Below are 18,051 nucleotides of genomic sequence, written 5' to 3' on the forward strand. Positions count from 1 at the left end.
GACCGCCCGGAGCCACGGCGCGCATGCGCGACTCCGAGACCTCCGCTTTCGAATGAGCAACTTCCCGAGGTATGGATTATGGAAGAACGTAGGGAAAATACAAGTGGGGGGGCGTTTAACCCTTTAAGGTTTGGCCTGTTGTTTTATCATCAACTCATTTACAGTAATTAGTTTGACCTCCCAAGGCTTTCAGGGAGCTGTTCACACAGGCGGTTTTTGACAGGGGAATTTGGAGCGGAATCTGCCTCCCCACTGAAAATGAATCTGCAGTTTGGAGGGCTCCAAAACTTTCACAGGCAATTCCATGGCAGTTTTTGACAAAAGGATTTGGTGCAGAATCGGCGTCAAATTCCGCTGTCAAAACCGCAGTGTGAAATACAACCGTACGTGGTGTACATGGCGTAGATACCGTACGTGGTGACATGGCGTAGATACCGTACGTGGTGTACATGGCGTAGATACCGTACGTGGTGACATGGCGTAGATACCGTACGTGGTGTACATGGCGTAGATACCGTACGCGGTGGACATGGCGTAGATACCGTACGTGGTGACATGGCGTAGATACCGTACGTTGTGTACGTGGCGTAGATACCCTACGTGGTGACATGGCGTAGATACCGTACGTGGTGACATGGCGTCGATACCGTACGCGGTGGACATGGCGTAGATACCGTACGGGGTGTACATGGCGTAGATACCGTACGCGGTGGACATGGCGTAGATACCGTACATGGTGACATGGCGTAGATACCGTACGAGGTGTACATGGCGTAGATACCGTACGCGGTGGACATGGCGTAGATACCGTACGTGGTGACATGGCGTAGATACCATACATGGTGACATGGCGTAGATACCGTACGAGGTGTACATGGCGTAGATACCGTACGAGGTGGACATGGCGTAGATACCGTACGAGGTGGACATGGCGTAGATACCGTACGTGGTGACATGGCGTAGATACCGTACGCGGTGGACATGGCGTAGATACCGTATGTGGTGACATGGCGTAGATACCGTACGTGGTGTACATGGCGTAGATACCCTACGTGGTGACGTGGCGTAGATACCCTACGTGGTGACGTGGCATAGATACCGTACGTGGTGACGTGGCGTAGATACCCTACGTGGTGACGTGGCGTAGATACCCTACGTGGTGACGTGGCGTAGATACCGTACGTGGTGTACATGGCGTAGATACCGTACGAGGTGGACATGGCGTAGATACCGTACGAGGTGGACATGGCGTAGATACCGTACGTGGTGACATGGCGTAGATACCATACGCGGTGGACATGGCGTAGATACCGTATGTGGTGACATGGCGTAGATACCGTACGTGGTGTACATGGCGTAGATACCCTACGTGGTGACGTGGCGTAGATACCCTACGTGGTGACGTGGCATAGATACCGTACGTGGTGACGTGGCGTAGATACCCTACGTGGTGACGTGGCGTAGATACCCTACGTGGTGACGTGGCGTAGATACCCTACGTGGTGACTTGGCGTAGATACCCTACGTGGTGACTTGGCGTAGATACCGTACGTGGTGTACATGGCGTAGATACCATACGTGGTGTACATGGCGTAGATACCGTACGCGGCGTAGATACCGTACGCGGCGTAGATACCGTACGTGGTGTACATGGCGTAGACACCGTACGTGGTGTACATGGCGTAGACACCGTACGTGGTGTACATGGCGTAGACACCGTACGTGGTGTACATGGCGTAGACACCGTACGTGGTGTACATGGCGTAGACACCGTACGTGGTGTACATGGCGTAGACACCGTACGTGGTGTACACGGCGTAGACACCGTACGTGGCGTAGACACCGTACGTGGTCTACGTGGCGTAGACACCGTACGTGGCGTAGACACCGTACGTGGTGTACACGGCGTAGACACCGTACGTTGTGTACACGGCGTAGACACCGTACGTGGTGTACACGGCGTAGACACCGTACGTGGTGTACACGGCGTAGACACCGTACGTGGTGTACACGGCGTAGACACCGTACGTGGTGTACACGGCGTAGACACCGTACGTGGTGTACACGGCGTAGACACCGTACGTGGTGTACACGGCGTAGACACCGTACGTGGTGTACACGGCGTAGACACCGTACGTGGTGTACACGGCGTAGACACCGTACGTGGTGTACACGGCGTAGACACCGTACGTGGTGTACACGGCGTAGACACCGTACGTGGTGTACGTGGCGTAGACACCGTACGTGGTGTACGTGGCGTAGACACCGTACGTGGTGTACGTGGCGTAGATACCGTACGTGGTGTACGTGGCGTAGATACCGTACGTGGTGTACGTGGCGTAGATACCGTACGTGGTGGACGTGGCGTAGATACCGTACGTGGTGACGTGGCGTAGATACCCTACGTGGTGACGTGGCGTAGATACCGTACGTGGTGTACATGGCGTAGATACCGTACGTGGTGTACATGGCGTAGATACCGTACGTGGTGTACGTGGCGTAGATACCGTACGTGGTGTACGTGGCGTAGATACCGTACGTGGTGTACGTGGCGTAGATACCGTACGTGGTGTACGTGGCGTAGATACCGTACGTGGTGTACGTGGCGTAGATACCGTACGTGGTGTACGTGGCGTAGATACCGTACGTGGTGTACATGGCGTAGATACCGTACGTGGTGTACATGGCGTAGATACCGTACGTGGTGTACGTGGCGTAGATGCCGTACGCGGCGTAGATACCGTATGTGGTGTACATGGCGTAGACACCGTACGTGGTGTACAGGCCAGTAATTGGCTGCAGCAGTCACGCGTTGACATGATGTCTGCCTGTGGGAGCTGTCAGGTAAGTAACACTCTATTCTTTATTGCAGCTGGATCACGAGCGTTTTTCGGTTTCCTCCTGAAACTGGACAAGTCCTTTAACCCTGCGACTAATGGTTTAGCGCAGGGAGGCGTCAGGCGGTGACGTTGCCGTGCCTGCTGCGCCTAGCTCTCACAGACCGGAGCAAATCTCTAAATACAGATCTGCGCTGTAGCCGGCGCGGTGATGTCACAGCTTCCAGCTCCATCCACTGTATGGTTTCCTGCGGCTCCCAAACAGTTGTTCATTGGGATGCAGGATGTCGGACCCCCACCGAATTGATATTGATAGCAATCCTGAGGATCTACGTCCCAGAAAACTCCTTTGAATGGTTTGTACCAAGATATTAAAGGGGTTTTCCCATCTCAGACAATGGGGTCATATTGCTAGGACATGCCTCCATTGTGGCGTCCTCCACCTCTGGGACCCGGTACCTATCTCATAAATCCAGCCGGCAATGGGGCTGCCGAAAATAGCTGAGCACTGGCTCGGCTACTGCCGTCGGCAGTTCTGAAATTAGCCGAGCGAGCCAATAGGAACGATTGGTGGTGGCCGGACCTGACACTGCCGGCCACCACTTTGCCGGCTTCATTTTAGAGATAGGTCCCACCTCTGGGTGGGCATATCCTAGCGATCTGCCCCCCATTGTCTGAGGTGGGAATACCCCTTTAATGGCAAATCCTCTCTGCTGTTTTTTCGGGAAGTCCCATTGAAGTATGGAGAGAGAGCTACCCGAGCGCGGCCACCAGTTGGCGATTCTGGTGACCGACTCCTATCGGACATTTATGGCATATCCTGTGGATGAACCATGGATGTCCAGATGGGAGTTCTCACTATCTGATCTGTTGAATTTCAACTGGTGGGACCCCCGTTCCACTCTGAGACTGACGGAGGTAGCTGAGCGCTGTACTCGGCGGTCTCTGGCACTCCCAAAGAGAATATAAAGGAGACCCCTTATAATGCAGAAATAGCTGGGATCAGAAGTGCAGACGTCTCCACGATCAGTCGCCAGCCTGAAAACAGCCGCCACCTGTACAGGGACATCTCCACTGCCATTTTCCTTCAATCTTGTGTTTATTTTATTCTATTTTTCAGAATTTAAGGAGAATTTTATAAAAAATTAAATGGCGGACACTAAGGACCTAGAAGATGACATAATCGTACCAGCCGTGTCTTCAGAGGATCCGGTAAGTGGGATTACTCCATATACAGAGCATTGTGAACAATCGGGAGCAACATGGCCGCCTTTCCATCTGTCCTTGGAAACTATTATTTGGACAAACCAGTCAAGATCTGCAAATTTTGGCAAATCTATCCATAAAACATGGCCATGTTGACAGCACGTCCCGGTTTGTTTCCTGCAGTGTTTTCATGCAGATCTGATATCGCCATCTACGTTATTTGCCCCGATATCCACACATATAACTCATATCACACATACATAAGACTCCTGGAAAAAAGGGGTGATCTCCTGGACAAATCTCCCAGGCACCCCACATACAGTCCTTGAAAAATGGCAAAAAATAATATTTTACATTGTTGGATCTTAACAAGGTTCCAAGTAGAGCTTCAACATGCAACAAGAAGAAATGGGAGTGAGACAAAACATTTTTTGAGCATTCAATTTAATGAAAATAACGATTAAACTGAAACAGGCTGTTTTTCAGCTGATCAAGTTTAGGACCACATGCCTTTAAAATGCCAAATCTGTGCAAAGATGTGGATTCATTGTTATTTTCTGTCAGGTAGTCACACGTTGTGATGGCAAAGGCAAAAAAACTCTCCCTTTTTGAACGTGGTCGGGTTGTTGAACTGCATAAGCAGGGTCTCTCACAGAGCGCCATCGCTGCTGAGGTGGGATGCAGTAGGACAGTCATTTGGAATTTCTTAAATGATCCTGAGGGTTATGGAACAAAAAAGTCAAGTGGAAGACCCAAAAAAATGTCATCAACACTGAGCCAGAGGATCCAATTGGCTGTCCGTCAAGACACTGGACGATCCTCGACCCAAATTAAGGCCCTTACTGGTGCTGACTGCAGCCCCATAACCATCAGACGGCATCTGAGACTGAAGGGCTTCAAAAACAAAAAACGTCTTCAAAGACCTCGTCTCCTTGAACGCCACAGAACTGCTCGTTTGGACTTTGCAAGAGAGAACCAAACATGGGACATTCAAAGGTGGAAGAAAGTTTTATTCTCTGATGAGAAAAAATTTAACCTTGATGGTCCTGATGGTTTCCAACGTTACTGGCATGACAAGCAGATCCCACCTGAGATGTTTTCTACGCGCCACAGTGGAGGGGGGCGCCATAATGATCTGGGGGGCTTTTTCCTTCAGTGGAACAATGGAGCTTCAGGAAGTGCAGGGGCGTCAAACGGCCGCTGGCTATGTCCAGATGTTAGAGAGCATTCCTCATGACTGAGGGCCCTCGTCTGTGTGGTAACGACTGGCTTTTTCAACAGGACAACGCTACAGTACACAATGCCCGCAGGACAAGGGACTTCTTCCAGGAGAATAACATCACTCTTTTGGCCCATCCTGCGTCTTCCCCTGATCTAAATCCAATTGAGAACCTTTGGGGATGGATGGCAAGGGAAGTTTACAAAAATGGACAACCGTTCCAGACAGTAGATGGCCTTCGTGGGCCGTCTTCACCACTTGGAGAAATGTTCCCACTCACCTCATGGAAACGCTTGCATCAAGCATGCCGAAACTATAATGGCGGAGCTACTCATTACTGAGTTCATGTTTGGAAGTTGGATTTCTGTTTTGGGGGGTTTAGTTTTTTTTGGGAGGTGTGGTCCTAAACTTTTGATCAGCTGAAAAACAGCCTGTTTCAGTTTATTCGTTGTTTTGATTAAATTGAATGCTCAAAAAATGTTTTGTCTCACTCCCATTTCTTCTTGCTGCATGTTGAAGCTCTACTTGGAACCTTGTTAAGATCCAGCCATGCTACATAGGATTTCTTGCCATTTTTCAAGTGGTCTTAAACTTTTGATCAGGACTGTACCTGCTCCTGTGCTCCCCTCAGTTCCTGGCTGCCAGAAGTACCGAGCAAGCAGACCAAACACCCGCTGCAGCCAGACGCTCTTCCTGAAGACATGTCCCTTTTTGACAGGTCACGCCCCTCTATATATGGCCACTCCTCCTTTCCACATTCCCCCCCTTCAATGCACTGTTTGGGTCATCGGGGTTGAGTCTGATGCCGCAGCATCCTGACGCCACATACAGATAAAGTGCAAGCAGGGCCTGGGAGAATTGCCAACTCTTCTGGGAGGTCTCCTCTTTTTCCGGGAGCCCCCCAGATGTTTTGGAAGAGTTGACAAGTATGATATTCCACAGTGCAGCAAGAAGGTAAGACAGACCCTCCAAATCAGGCATTCTCAAACTGCGGCCCTCCAGCTGTTGTAAAACTACAACTCCCAGAATGCCCTGCTGTAGGCTGATAGCTGTAGGCTTTTCGGGCATGCTGGGAATTGTAGTTTTGCAACAGCTGGAGGGCCGCAGTTTGAGGATGCCTGCTCCAAATCCTTCTACATTTCCAAATGTAAGACGCTGTTCACACCTCTTTTACCTGATGTCATGGATGGCGAAATAGTCTCCTCTGTATTATCCTAGCGCCCCCTATCTTTATTTAGTTGTTTGGGCCTGGTGTAGGATTTTTATATGTTTAGGGGCTGTGCTGAAGGGCGCCGTATGTACCATATGTGATTCTATTTTCCTCAGGATAAGTCATCAGTATCCGATCGGTGGGGGTCCAACTCCCGACCCCCCGCCGATTAGCTGTTTGAAGAGGCCGCGGCACTCCATGTTGACATCACGTTCACATGGGACTGAGCTGCAATACCAAGCACAGCCACTACACAATGGACAGCGCTGTGCTTGGTAAGCTATGAGGAGGCCACAGCTGATCAGTGGGGGTGCCTGGAGTCGGACCTCCACTGATGACCTAGCCTGGGGAAAACCTCTTTAATTTAAGATCTCTGCTTGATGTGCATGAACGAGAACACCCTTGCATGCATTCAGAGGCAGTAATCGTGTACACTGCTAGTCCTGCTGAGAAGTGGATACATTGTATCCGGTCTAGACAATGCCCTGGTTCCTGACTGATACATTGTAGCAAAACGAGCAAAGAGACGTCTTTAGACCAGGGGTACTCAACTGGCGGTCTGAAACCTGAACAGGGACCCCAGCTGTCAGGGCCCCGCAGACCTGCTGCCATAGATGCATTGCAGGAGAGTCGACTGTAATGGTGGCAGTACCATCAGGAGTGGAACTACTTCTGGGACTGGCGCACAATGTCCTGAAGCTGGCGAGCTTCTGAACCTTTCTCTTTTTTTCTGGTCTGGGGTTTGATTTTATTTTAGAGGCTGATCTGTGATGAGACATTTTTTTGTGGTCGGTTCAGGTTGACTGATCTTAAGAGCACCTGACGGCATGATCAACCCTATAAAATCAGTCATATTGCCTGGTAGGGTTGATCGTGCTGATTAAATCGATAGATTTGTTTTGTTTTTAGCTTGTACCGGTGTGGAGATATCATTACTTTTATATTTATGCAAATGAGTTAGTTGGAGCACCAAGGGGCTGGCGTAGTGCTAGGAGCACCAAGGGGCTGGCATAGTGCTAGAAGCACCAAGGGGCTGGCGTAGTGCTAGGAGCACCAAGGGGCTGATGTAGTGCTAGGAGCACCAAGGGGCTGATGTAGTGCTAGGAGCACCAAGGGGCTGGTGTAGTGCTAGGAGCACCAAGGGGCTGGTGTAGTGCTAGGAGCACCAAGGGGCTGGTGTAGTGCTAGGAGCACCACAACAAATAATCCCTGGTCCTCTCTAAACTCCACTCTCCCATTTGATTGACAGGGCAAGACATCTCGTCAATCCCTGTCTTCTGGCAAGACGAGATGTTTTTGCCCTGTCCCTGAAGACCCGGGTCCTGTTTTATTTCCAGTAGGTTGCTGACAACTCCTCTAGCTTGTCTTTCCACAGGTTGTCACACATGAGACCGCTGTAAATACATGGTCCTTATTGATAGAGTCATATATGTGTCTATTACAGATATCAAGATCTCCGGATCTGTCAGAAGCTAAACACTTGTGTCCGTCCAGTCCCGTCATACTACAGGAAGCGGGTTCATCGGCACTAGAGCAGCCGGCGCCGGTCCGTCTAATGAACACGAGCTGGTGCCAGTGCGCCAACTGCATATCGCTGCCCACCGAGATGGAATCGGTCTGCTGTAAAGAGATTGAAAAAATCAAGGGTCACCTAGAAGGCAGGAGCTGTATAACCGAGCACCCGCTCTTCAAGTTATTCTGCCAGAATGAAGAGGTTGTGAATATTAATTTACGCATCATTCACAGGTTTCCGCCTCCAGATGCAGAGAAGAATAGGTAATTACTTAACCAGCGATTCCTCCTGAAAGATATATATTGATTAGGCGTCCTGCACTCGGGTTGTATGGAGGCAAAGTGCAGCACTGATTTCTATGAGGCACCGCTGTTGTGCCTCCGTATGCCTCCTTTCAGTGGGTTTCCTTGTGAAAAATGGCTTGTGTTGTCAGACTCTGTATACGTGCAGCTGATCCTAGAGGAACGTCCTAAAGAGCCAGGCCGAGGGCACAGTGACGCCCCTACAGACACGGCCGCTCCAGAGGACATCAGCTTTACTATGCCAGTGTGCTCCCGGCAAGCGGCAGATTGGCCTTAGACCTTAAAGGGAAATTTGCCCCAGGGGGGCGCCCAAGCCCTCCTCTCTGCCACTGGCCGGGTACATAATGAGCTGTCAGAAACAGGTACTCATGTACTCAACCAGCAACCGCACATGCCCTCCGGAATTCAACTGCTGTGGCCACATATCACCTCCTAAGGCCTCGTGCACACGACCGTATGGCTTTTTCAGTATTTTGCGGTCTGCAGAAAACGGATCCGCAAAAAATACGGATGACGACCATGTGCATTCCACTGGCCCCTGATAGAACAGTCCTATCCTTGTCCGTTATGCGGATAATAATAGGACATGTTCTATCTTTGAATGGAAAAACGGAAGGCATACGGAGTACCTTCTGTTTAGTTTTTTTTGCGGATCAATTGAAATGAATGGTTCCGTATACTGAACCCAAAAAACGGAACAGAAACGGGAAAAAAAAAAGTTTGTGTGCAAGAGGCCTAAGCTGGAGGAGGAGGACAGAAAATGTCAGCAACTGGTGGCCACCACAGAGGGACAACTTTTGGGGCAGTATATTGTGCTGCACTGTGGTATATGGTTCTGCAGGGATGGTATATTGTGCTGCACTGTGGTATATGGTTCTGCAGGGATAGTATATTGAGCTATGATATGATATCATGCACTCCAATTGAAGGTCCAGGTGCAAAAAAAACCCTCAAAAATCTCAGACTGAAGACCCACAATGTATAAAGTAGAGGCAGTTCTCCAGATGGTATAAAAAAAGTAGAATCCCTGCATTCACCTAAGTGCATTTGATAAATAAAGGGATCCTATTTTTTTCATGCCATCCGGAGAACTGCCTCTTTGCCTGTACTCTATCTATCTATCATCTATCTATCTATCTATCTATCTATCTATCTATCATCTATCTATCTATCTATCTATCTATCTATCTATCTATTATCTATCTATTATCTATCGATCTATCTATTATCTATCTCATATCTATCTATCTATCTATTATCTATCTATTATCTATCGATCTATCTATTATCTATCTATTATCTATCTATCTATCTATTATCTATCTATCTATTATCTATCTATCTATTATCTATCGATCTATCTATTATCTATCTATCTATCTATCTATTATCTATCGATCTATCTATCTATTATCTATCTATTATCTATCTATCTATTATCTATCTATTATCTATCTATTATCTATCTATTATCTATCTATTATCTATCTATCTATCTATCTATCTATCTATCTATCTATTATCTATCTATCATCTATCTATCTATCTATCTATCTATCTATCTCCTGTCTATCTATTTATCTATCTATCTATCTCATATCTATCTATCTATCATCTATCTATCTATTTATCTATCTATCTATTATCTATATCTATCTATTATATATCTATCTATCTATCTATCTATCTATCTATTATCTATATCTATCTATTATCTATCATCTATCTATCTATCTATCTATCATCTATCTATCTATTTATCTATCTATCTATTATCTATCTATCTATTATCTATCTATCTATTATCTATCTATCTATCTATCTATCTATCTATCTATCTATTATATATCTATCTATCTATTATATATCTATCTATCTATTATATATCTATCTATCTATTATCTATCTATATCTATCTATCTATTATCTATCTATCTCATATCTATCTATCTATCTATCCCATATCTATCTCATATCTATCTATTATCTATCTATCTATCTATTAATCTATCTATCTATTATCTATCTATCTATTATCTATCTATCTCATATCTCTCTATCTATCTATCTATCTCTGTATCTATCTATCTATATCTCATATCTATCTATTATCTATCTATCTATCTCATATCTATCTATCTCATATCTATCTTCTATCTATTATCTATCTATCTATCCATCTATCTATCTATCTATTATCTATCTATTATCTATCTATCTATCTATCTATCTATTAATCTATCTATTTATCTATTTATCTATCTATCTCATATCTTCTATCTATTATCTATCTATTAATCTATCTATATCATATCTATCTATCTCATATCTATCTATCTATCTATCTATCTATCTCATATCTATCTATCTATTATCTATCTATCTATCTATTATCTATCTATCTCATATCTATCTCCTATCTATCTATTATCTATCTATCTATCTCATATCTCTCTATCTATCTATCTATCTATCTATCTATCTATCTATCTATCTCTGTATCTATCTATTAATCTATCTATATCTCATATCTATCTATCTCATATCTATCTATTATCTATCTATTATCTATCTATCTATCTATCTATCTATCTCATATCTATCTATCTATCTATCTATCTCATATCTATCTATCTATCTCATATCTATCTATCTATCTATCTCATATCTATCTATCTATCTCATATCTATCTATCTATCTATCTATCTATCTCATATCTATCTATCTATCTATCTATCTCATATCTATCTATCTATTATCTATCTATCTATTATCTATCTATCTATCTATTATCTATCTCATATCTATCTATCTATTATCTATCTATCTATCATCTATCTATCATCTATCTATCTATCTATTATCTATCTATCTATTAATCTATCTATATCTCATATCTATCTATCTATCTCATATCTATCTATCTATCTATCTCATATCTATCTATCTATCTATCTCATATCTATCTATCTATCTATCTATCTATCTATCTATCTATCTATCTCATATCTATCTATCTCATATCTATCTATCTATTATCTATCTATCTATTATCTATCTATCTATTATCTATCTATTATCTATCTATCTCATATCTATCTATTATCTATCTCCTATCTATCTATCTATTATCTATCTATCTATCTATCTATCTATCTATCTATTATCTATCTATCTATCCCATATCTATCTATCTCATATCTATCTCCTATCTATCTATTATCTATCTATCTATCTATCTCATATCTATCTATTAATCTATCTATCTATCTATCTATCTATCTCATATCTATCTCCTATCTATCTATTATCTATCTATCTATCTCATATCTCTGTATCTATCTATCTATCTATCTATCTATCTATCTCTGTATCTATCTATCTATCTATATCTCATATCTATCTATCTATCTATCTATCTCATATCTATCTATTTTCTATCTATCTATCTATCTATTATCTATCTATCTATTATCTATCTATCTATCCCCTATCTATCTATCTATTATCTATATATCTATTATCTATCTATCTATCCCATATCTATCTATCTATTATCTAATTGAAAAAGTGAGGAGGCAGCACACTGTGTGAACGAGGGGTGCACGTCCGGCAAATGTGGACCAGCACCTAGGTCCAATAAGCTAGAAGTAGAAATAGCCAGCAGCACTCCGAGATATTAAAGGCAAACGGTGGTTTATTAGACCCAAAGTCAAGCTTGACTTTGGGTCTAATAAACCAACGTTTGCCTTTAATATCTCGGAGTGCTGCTGGCTATTTCTACTTCTATCTATCTCATATCTATCTATCAATCTATCTATCTATCTATTTATCTATCTATCTATCTATTATCTATCTATCAATCTATCTATCTATTATCTATCTATCTATTTATCTATCTATCTATCTCCTATCTATCTATTAATCTATCTATCTATTATCTATCTATCAATCTATCTATCTATCTATTTATCTATCTCATATCTATCTATCTATTATCTATCTATCAATCTATCTATCTATTATCTATCTATCTATTTATCTATCTATCTATCTCCTATCTATCTATTAATCTATCTATCTATTATCTATCTATCTATTATCTATCTATCTCATATCTATCTATTATCTATCTATCTATTATCTATCTCATATCTATCTATTTATTTATCTATCTATTTATCTATCTATCTATTATCTATCTATATATTATCTATCTATCTATCTCATATCTATCTATCCCATATCTATCTATTTATCTATCTATCTATCTATTATCTATCTATCTATCTATCTATCTATCTATCTCATATCTATCTATCTATTATCTATTTCATATCTATCTATCTATCTCATATCTATCTATCTATTATCTATCGATCTATGAACTCCTTAGAAATTGTAAAGCTGGGGTCACATCTGCTGGAGTTCCCGTCTCCTCCGTAGCCAGATACCACCGCACAATGCAGGATCCCAATTCACTTTATTGGCCGGACAGAAAACGTTGCATGTAGCATTTTTTTTCCGTCTGAAAGCCGCCATGTACGCTGGATGCGGTGACCGGATAGAAGCGTCAGAGTTCACAACACAGATGTGAACCCGGCCTAAGAGGGGTGTTTTTACCTTGCTCAAAATATGTAATGTGACCTCTGGCGGTAAGGACGCTTCAGAGGTCTTTTGGACTCCATCAGGAACACATGCAAAGTGTGAAACAGGCCATACATATAGGCCGGCATATTCCGCGGCACTGTGCATTTCTACCGCCCCCTGCAGGATTGGCCACACGTGTAAGGTCCCTGTCCATTATGTAGAGGATGAGACTCCGCTCTTCCCCATGCACTATAATACACAGGTAATTTTCATCTAGCTAGAATGTACATGATTTAAAGGGGGTATACCCATCTGGGACATTGATGGCATATGTCGTGTGTCTGGCACCCGCTCCTATCTCCAGAATACGACCCTTGAAGTGAATAGAGAGCAGCCGCACCCGCTTACGCAGTATGCTCTCCATTCACCACTGTGAACTTCTCGGCTACTTTCAGAACTCCCATAGGCAATGAACAGAGACCCCTTCTGGTGATAGATGGGGGTCCTACCTCTGGGACCAGCTCCTATCTGACATTATTGGTTTATCCCAGATGGGAATACCCCTTTAACACTTGATCCTCAGTAAATGAATGGCTCATACTTTGTTTTTTTCCCACCAGATATCTCCGCAGGGTATGTTACCGCTTTTTTTCAGCGTGGATACACGGCTACCGGGGCGAGGGAGATAAGAAGCCCATCCCGGCCTGTGTGGTGCATAAAGTAAGAAACGCCTTCCCCGGTCTCCAGAACGTCTTCACTGGGTTCCGATTCACAGGAGACCCCCCTGCAGAATCCATGGCCTGGGAGTGAAGATGTCTGTGCTTTCTCTCATCGGTTATTATTCTCTACAGAGATGGCTTGTGTGTTCATTTGTGCTATTTTTTTAATAAAGTTTTATTTTGTTGATAGTTTAATAAACTGCAGTTCTATAAAGCCTGGACTCTCTGGGTGTGATATCATTTCACAAACACACCATTTCCCTAAAGGGGTTGTCCAGGATTTTGATATTGATGACTTATCTTCAGTATAGGTCATCAATATTTGATCAGTGGGTCGGACTCCAGGCTCCTCCATAGTGACCATGGGCTTCTATGCTGTTTTTCTAATAAGTGCTCTTCTTGCCTGGGCTGTCCATTTAGGTGGATGGCCATGTCTTGGTAGGTTTTCAGTTCTGCCATACTCCTTCCATTTTCAGATGATGGATTGAACAGTGTTCCGTGAGATGTTCAGAGCGTGGGATATTTTTTATTTTTTTTTATAACCTAACCCTGCTTTACACTTCTCCACAATTTTATCCCTGACCTGTCTGGCGTGTTCCTTGGTTTTCATGATGCTGTTTGATTACTGATGTTCTCTAACAAACCTCTGAGGCCTTCACAGAACAGCTGGAGATAACTTACACACAGGTGGACTCTATTTACTAATTAGGTGACTTCTGAAGGCAATTTGGTCACACAGGAGTTTATGTAGAGGTATCAGGGTACAGGGGGAGTACAAATGCATGACACAGATTTTTATTTTTAAAACATTTTGAAAACCATGTATCGTTTTCTTTTCACTTCACACATACTTGCTACTTTGTGTTGGTCTATCACATAAAATCTCATACATTGAAGTGTGTTACTAACGGCAGCACCCGCCCGAGAAGGCTGTTCCCCCGCCCGAGAAGGCTGCCGCTAGTGTGAAAGTAGCCTTAATGATTGTTTTCTTCCACAACTGAAAGTGCTAAAGTGCAATTTGGAATCTCTGGTGCTAAATTAGTGTATACGTCATGTAAAGGTGCTCAGTTTCTCATACAGATATTTAAAGGGGTATTCCCATCATCAGTTTTCATACTTGCCTTCGTCCAGCGCGACATTCACTTCCTGGATTCGGCTGGGCTTGATTAACTTCTTCGCCGGGCCGCGCTTGCGCAGAAGACTGAAGTTTTTCCTTGCAATGTCCTGAACGCGCACGCCGCCGCACATGCGCCATGGTGACTTCTTCCTGGCCTGTATAGTACAGAGCAGGCGTGCGCGTTTGCGGCTATGTACTATACTGGCCAGGAAGAAGTCATCATGGCGCATGCGCGTTCAGGACATTGCCCGGCCGGGAGAGAATCTAAAAGCTTCTGCGCAAGCGCTGCCCGGCGGGATTCGACAGGAGATGTGGCCGTAACCAGGGGGGACGAAAGACAACAATCAGGTAAGAGGGGACTTATTTTCTCAAAAAGGGTGGGAATTGGTAATAAAATGTATTTAGAAAAATGATCACTGTCAAATCAATAACAGATTAAGGCTACTTTCACACTTGCGTTGGGGGTTCCGCTTGTGAGCTCCGTTTGAAGGCTCTCACAAGCGGCCCCGAACGGATCCGTATGGCCCCAATGCATTCTGAGTGGATAAGGATCCGCTCAGAATGCATCAGTCTGGCACCGTTTGTCCTCCGTTCCGCTCAGCAGGCGGACACCCGAACGCAGCTTGCAGCGTTCGGGTGTCCACCTGGCCGCGCGGAGCCGAACGGATCCGTCCAGACTTACAATGCAAGTAAATGTGGACGGATCCGTTTGACGTTGACACAATATGGTGCAATTGCAAACTGATCCGTCCTCCATTGACTTTCAATGTAAAGTCAGGAGTCCCTATTAATATACCATCGGATCGGAGTTTTCTCCAATCCGATGGTATATTTTAACTTGAAGCGTCCCCATCACTATGGGAACGCCTCTATGTTAGAATATACCATCGGATTTGAGTTAGATTGTGAAACTCAGATCCGACAGTATATTCTAACACAGAGGCATTCCTATAGTGATGGGGACGCTTCAAGTTAGAATATACTAAGGCTGGGTTCAGACCTGAGCGCATTTGATATGCGCGTTTAACGCGCGTTTTTATGCGCGTTTTTTGCAATAGTAAACGCGCGTTTGTGTGATTGACTGCAGTGTCCTATGGCCACAAACGCGCGTCAAAACGCCCCAAAGAAGCTCAAGAACTTGTTTGAGCGTAGGGCGTTTTTCAGCGCGTTCAAACGCGCTGTAAAACGCTCAAGTGAGAACCAGGGCCATAGGGAAGCATTGGTTTTCATGTGTTGAGCGTTTTACAGCGCGTTTGAACGCGCTGTAAAACGCTTAAGTGTGAACCCAGCCTAAAAGAACTGTGTACATGACTGCCCCGTGCTCCCAGGGAGCAGACCCTCCCCCCTCCCCTGTATTTAACTCATTGGTGGCCAGTGCGGCCCCCCCTCCCTCCCCTGTATTTAACTCATTGGTGGCCAGTGCGGCGGCCCCCCTCCCTCCCCTGTATTTAACTCATTGGTGGCCAGTGCGGCCAGCCCCCCCTCCCTCCCCTATATTTAACTCATTGGTGGCCAGTGCGGCCGGGCCCCCCCCCTAATTGAAATGACCGACTCCCCATCATTGGTGGCAGCGGAGAGTTCCGATCGGAGTCCCAGTTTAATCGCTGGGACTCCGATCGGTAACCATGGCAACCAGGACGCTACTGCATTCCTGGCTGCCATGGTTACTTAGCAATTTTAGAAGCATTATACTTACCTGCGAGCTGCGATGTCTGTGACGCCGGGCGCTCCTCCTACTGGTAAATGAAAGGTCTGTGCGGCGCATTGCTTATAGTGATTAAACTGGGACTCCGATCAGAACTCTCCGCTCCCACCAATGATGGGGGGTCGGTCATTTTAATTAGGGGGGGCCGGCCGCACTGGCCACCAATGAGTTAAAAACGGGGGGAGGGGGGGCGGCTGCACTGGCCACCAATGAGTTAAATACAGGGGGGGGGGGGGTCTGCTGCCAGGCAGAAGGGGGCAGTCATGTACACAGTTCTTTTAGTATATTCTAACTTGAAGCGTCCCCATCACCATGGGAACGCCTCTGTGTTAGAATATACTGTCGGATCTGAGTTTTCATAAAGTGAAAAATCAGATCTGAAAAAAAAACAGTTATGCATACGGATCCGTTCTGAACGGATGCAAGCGTTTGCATTATAGGAGCGGATCCGTCTGAGCAGACACCAGACGGATCTGCTCCTAAGTGTGAAAGTAGCCTAAACAGTGATCATTGTGATGGGAATACCCCTATAATTATCAATTAGTGAAGTCGATGGGCATCTGTAAACATCATTGTGCCCAATTATAAAGCACTTATATGATCTGGCAAGGCGTACCCAGATATGCGCTCTGTATACCACTGCAACATGCTCAGGGTCTTAGTGCGCGGGCGTGCCGGAGTCATGCCTGCTCTGCCCAAAGCAAGGCCAGACATTCCACGCTGGAACTGCGCACGCTCCGACTAAACCAGTCACCCACCTCGGCCATGACAACAGAGGAAGCATTATAAAATGCCAAAAACTGTTTTAATATTATGATGTGGACATCGTGTCTATCAGGGCATCGGACCAGGTACATACTTGTAGCCTAAGGCCTCTTTCAGACGAGCGTGTCCTGTGCGGGAATCATGCTCCGTCTGTGAGCATGATTTCCAGTTCTGGACACTGCTCGCTTCATAGGAGCGCACGGCATTAGGGCTCATGCACACGAATGTATTTGCTATCCGTGTCCATTCCGTTTTAGTTTTTTTGCGGACAAGATGCGGAGCCATTCATTTCAATGGGTCCACACAAGAAAACTGGAGTTACTCTGTGTGCATTTCTTGCCCGTATGTCCGTTCCGCAAAAAAATGGAACATGTCCTATTATTGTCCGCATTACGGTCTGTTAGGGGCCAGTTGTTCTGTTACTCAAAATATGGAATGCACACGGACGTCATCCGTATCTTTTTTTTGCGCACTGCAAAATACATACGGTCGTGTGCATGAGGCCTTATACTGATTTATAATGCTGTGTGTCTCTGCATGACCTGTATCTAATTAATTAGAGCTCATGCACGCCGGCATAGCCGTTTTTACGGTCAGCAAAACACGGATGCCGGCCTTGTGTGTTGCGCCTATTGCAGAATGGAACGTCCTGCCCTCTACAGAACCGTTCTATCCTTGCCTGTAAAACGGACAAGAATAGGACATGCTCTATTTTTTTCCAGAGCAGCGGACCGGAAGATCGGCGGCGCGCTCTGGAAATGCGGATGCGGACAGCACACACTGTGCTGTCCGTATCCATTCCGTCACCATAGAAAATGAATGGGTCCGCACAATTGCGGAACAGATGCAGACCACAATTGCGGACGT

General features: G+C 45.0%; 2 protein-coding genes across 3 annotated transcripts; one reads left to right on the plus strand and one right to left on the minus strand.

Annotated features, from left to right (window-relative positions):
• On the plus strand, positions 1–13,811 carry LOC120996460 (P2X purinoceptor 7-like). 2 transcript variants are annotated; one of them, XM_040426374.1, is made up of 4 exons: positions 1–69; positions 3,958–4,049; positions 7,917–8,248; positions 13,499–13,811. In XM_040426374.1, the coding sequence occupies exons 2-4, from the start codon at positions 3,987–3,989 to the stop codon at positions 13,686–13,688; spliced, it is 585 nt and encodes a 194-aa protein (XP_040282308.1). In that variant the 5' UTR covers positions 1–69; positions 3,958–3,986; the 3' UTR covers positions 13,689–13,811. The 2 variants fall into 2 exon arrangements, with proteins under 2 accessions (XP_040282308.1, XP_040282309.1); XM_040426375.1 differs by having other exon boundaries at positions 42–128.
• On the minus strand, positions 1,854–2,757 carry LOC120994035 (shematrin-like protein 1). The gene is made up of 2 exons (XM_040422497.1): positions 2,454–2,757; positions 1,854–2,401 (listed from the first exon to the last, which is right to left on the minus strand). Exons 1-2 carry the CDS (start codon positions 2,755–2,757, stop codon positions 1,854–1,856), a joined length of 852 nt encoding a protein of 283 aa, XP_040278431.1.
• Positions 13,812–18,051: the final 4,240 nt, after the last annotated feature.

Source organism: Bufo bufo, chromosome 3, assembly GCF_905171765.1.
Source record: "Bufo bufo chromosome 3, aBufBuf1.1, whole genome shotgun sequence".
NCBI lineage: Eukaryota > Metazoa > Chordata > Amphibia > Anura > Bufonidae > Bufo > Bufo bufo.

Coding starts and splice junctions, on each gene's coding strand:
- LOC120994035 (XM_040422497.1), bottom strand. CDS start 2,757: ATGTACACCACATACGGTATCTACGCCGCGTACGGCATCTACGCCACG. Junction 2,402..2,453: donor CGCCATGTACACCACGTACG/GTATCTACGCCA, acceptor GTCACCACGTAG/GGTATCTACGCCACGTCACC.
- LOC120996460 (XM_040426374.1), top strand. CDS start 3,987: ATGGCGGACACTAAGGACCTAGAAGATGACATAATCGTACCAGCCGTG. Junction 4,050..7,916: donor CCGTGTCTTCAGAGGATCCG/GTAAGTGGGATT, acceptor TGTCTATTACAG/ATATCAAGATCTCCGGATCT. Junction 8,249..13,498: donor CCAGATGCAGAGAAGAATAG/GTAATTACTTAA, acceptor TTTTCCCACCAG/ATATCTCCGCAGGGTATGTT.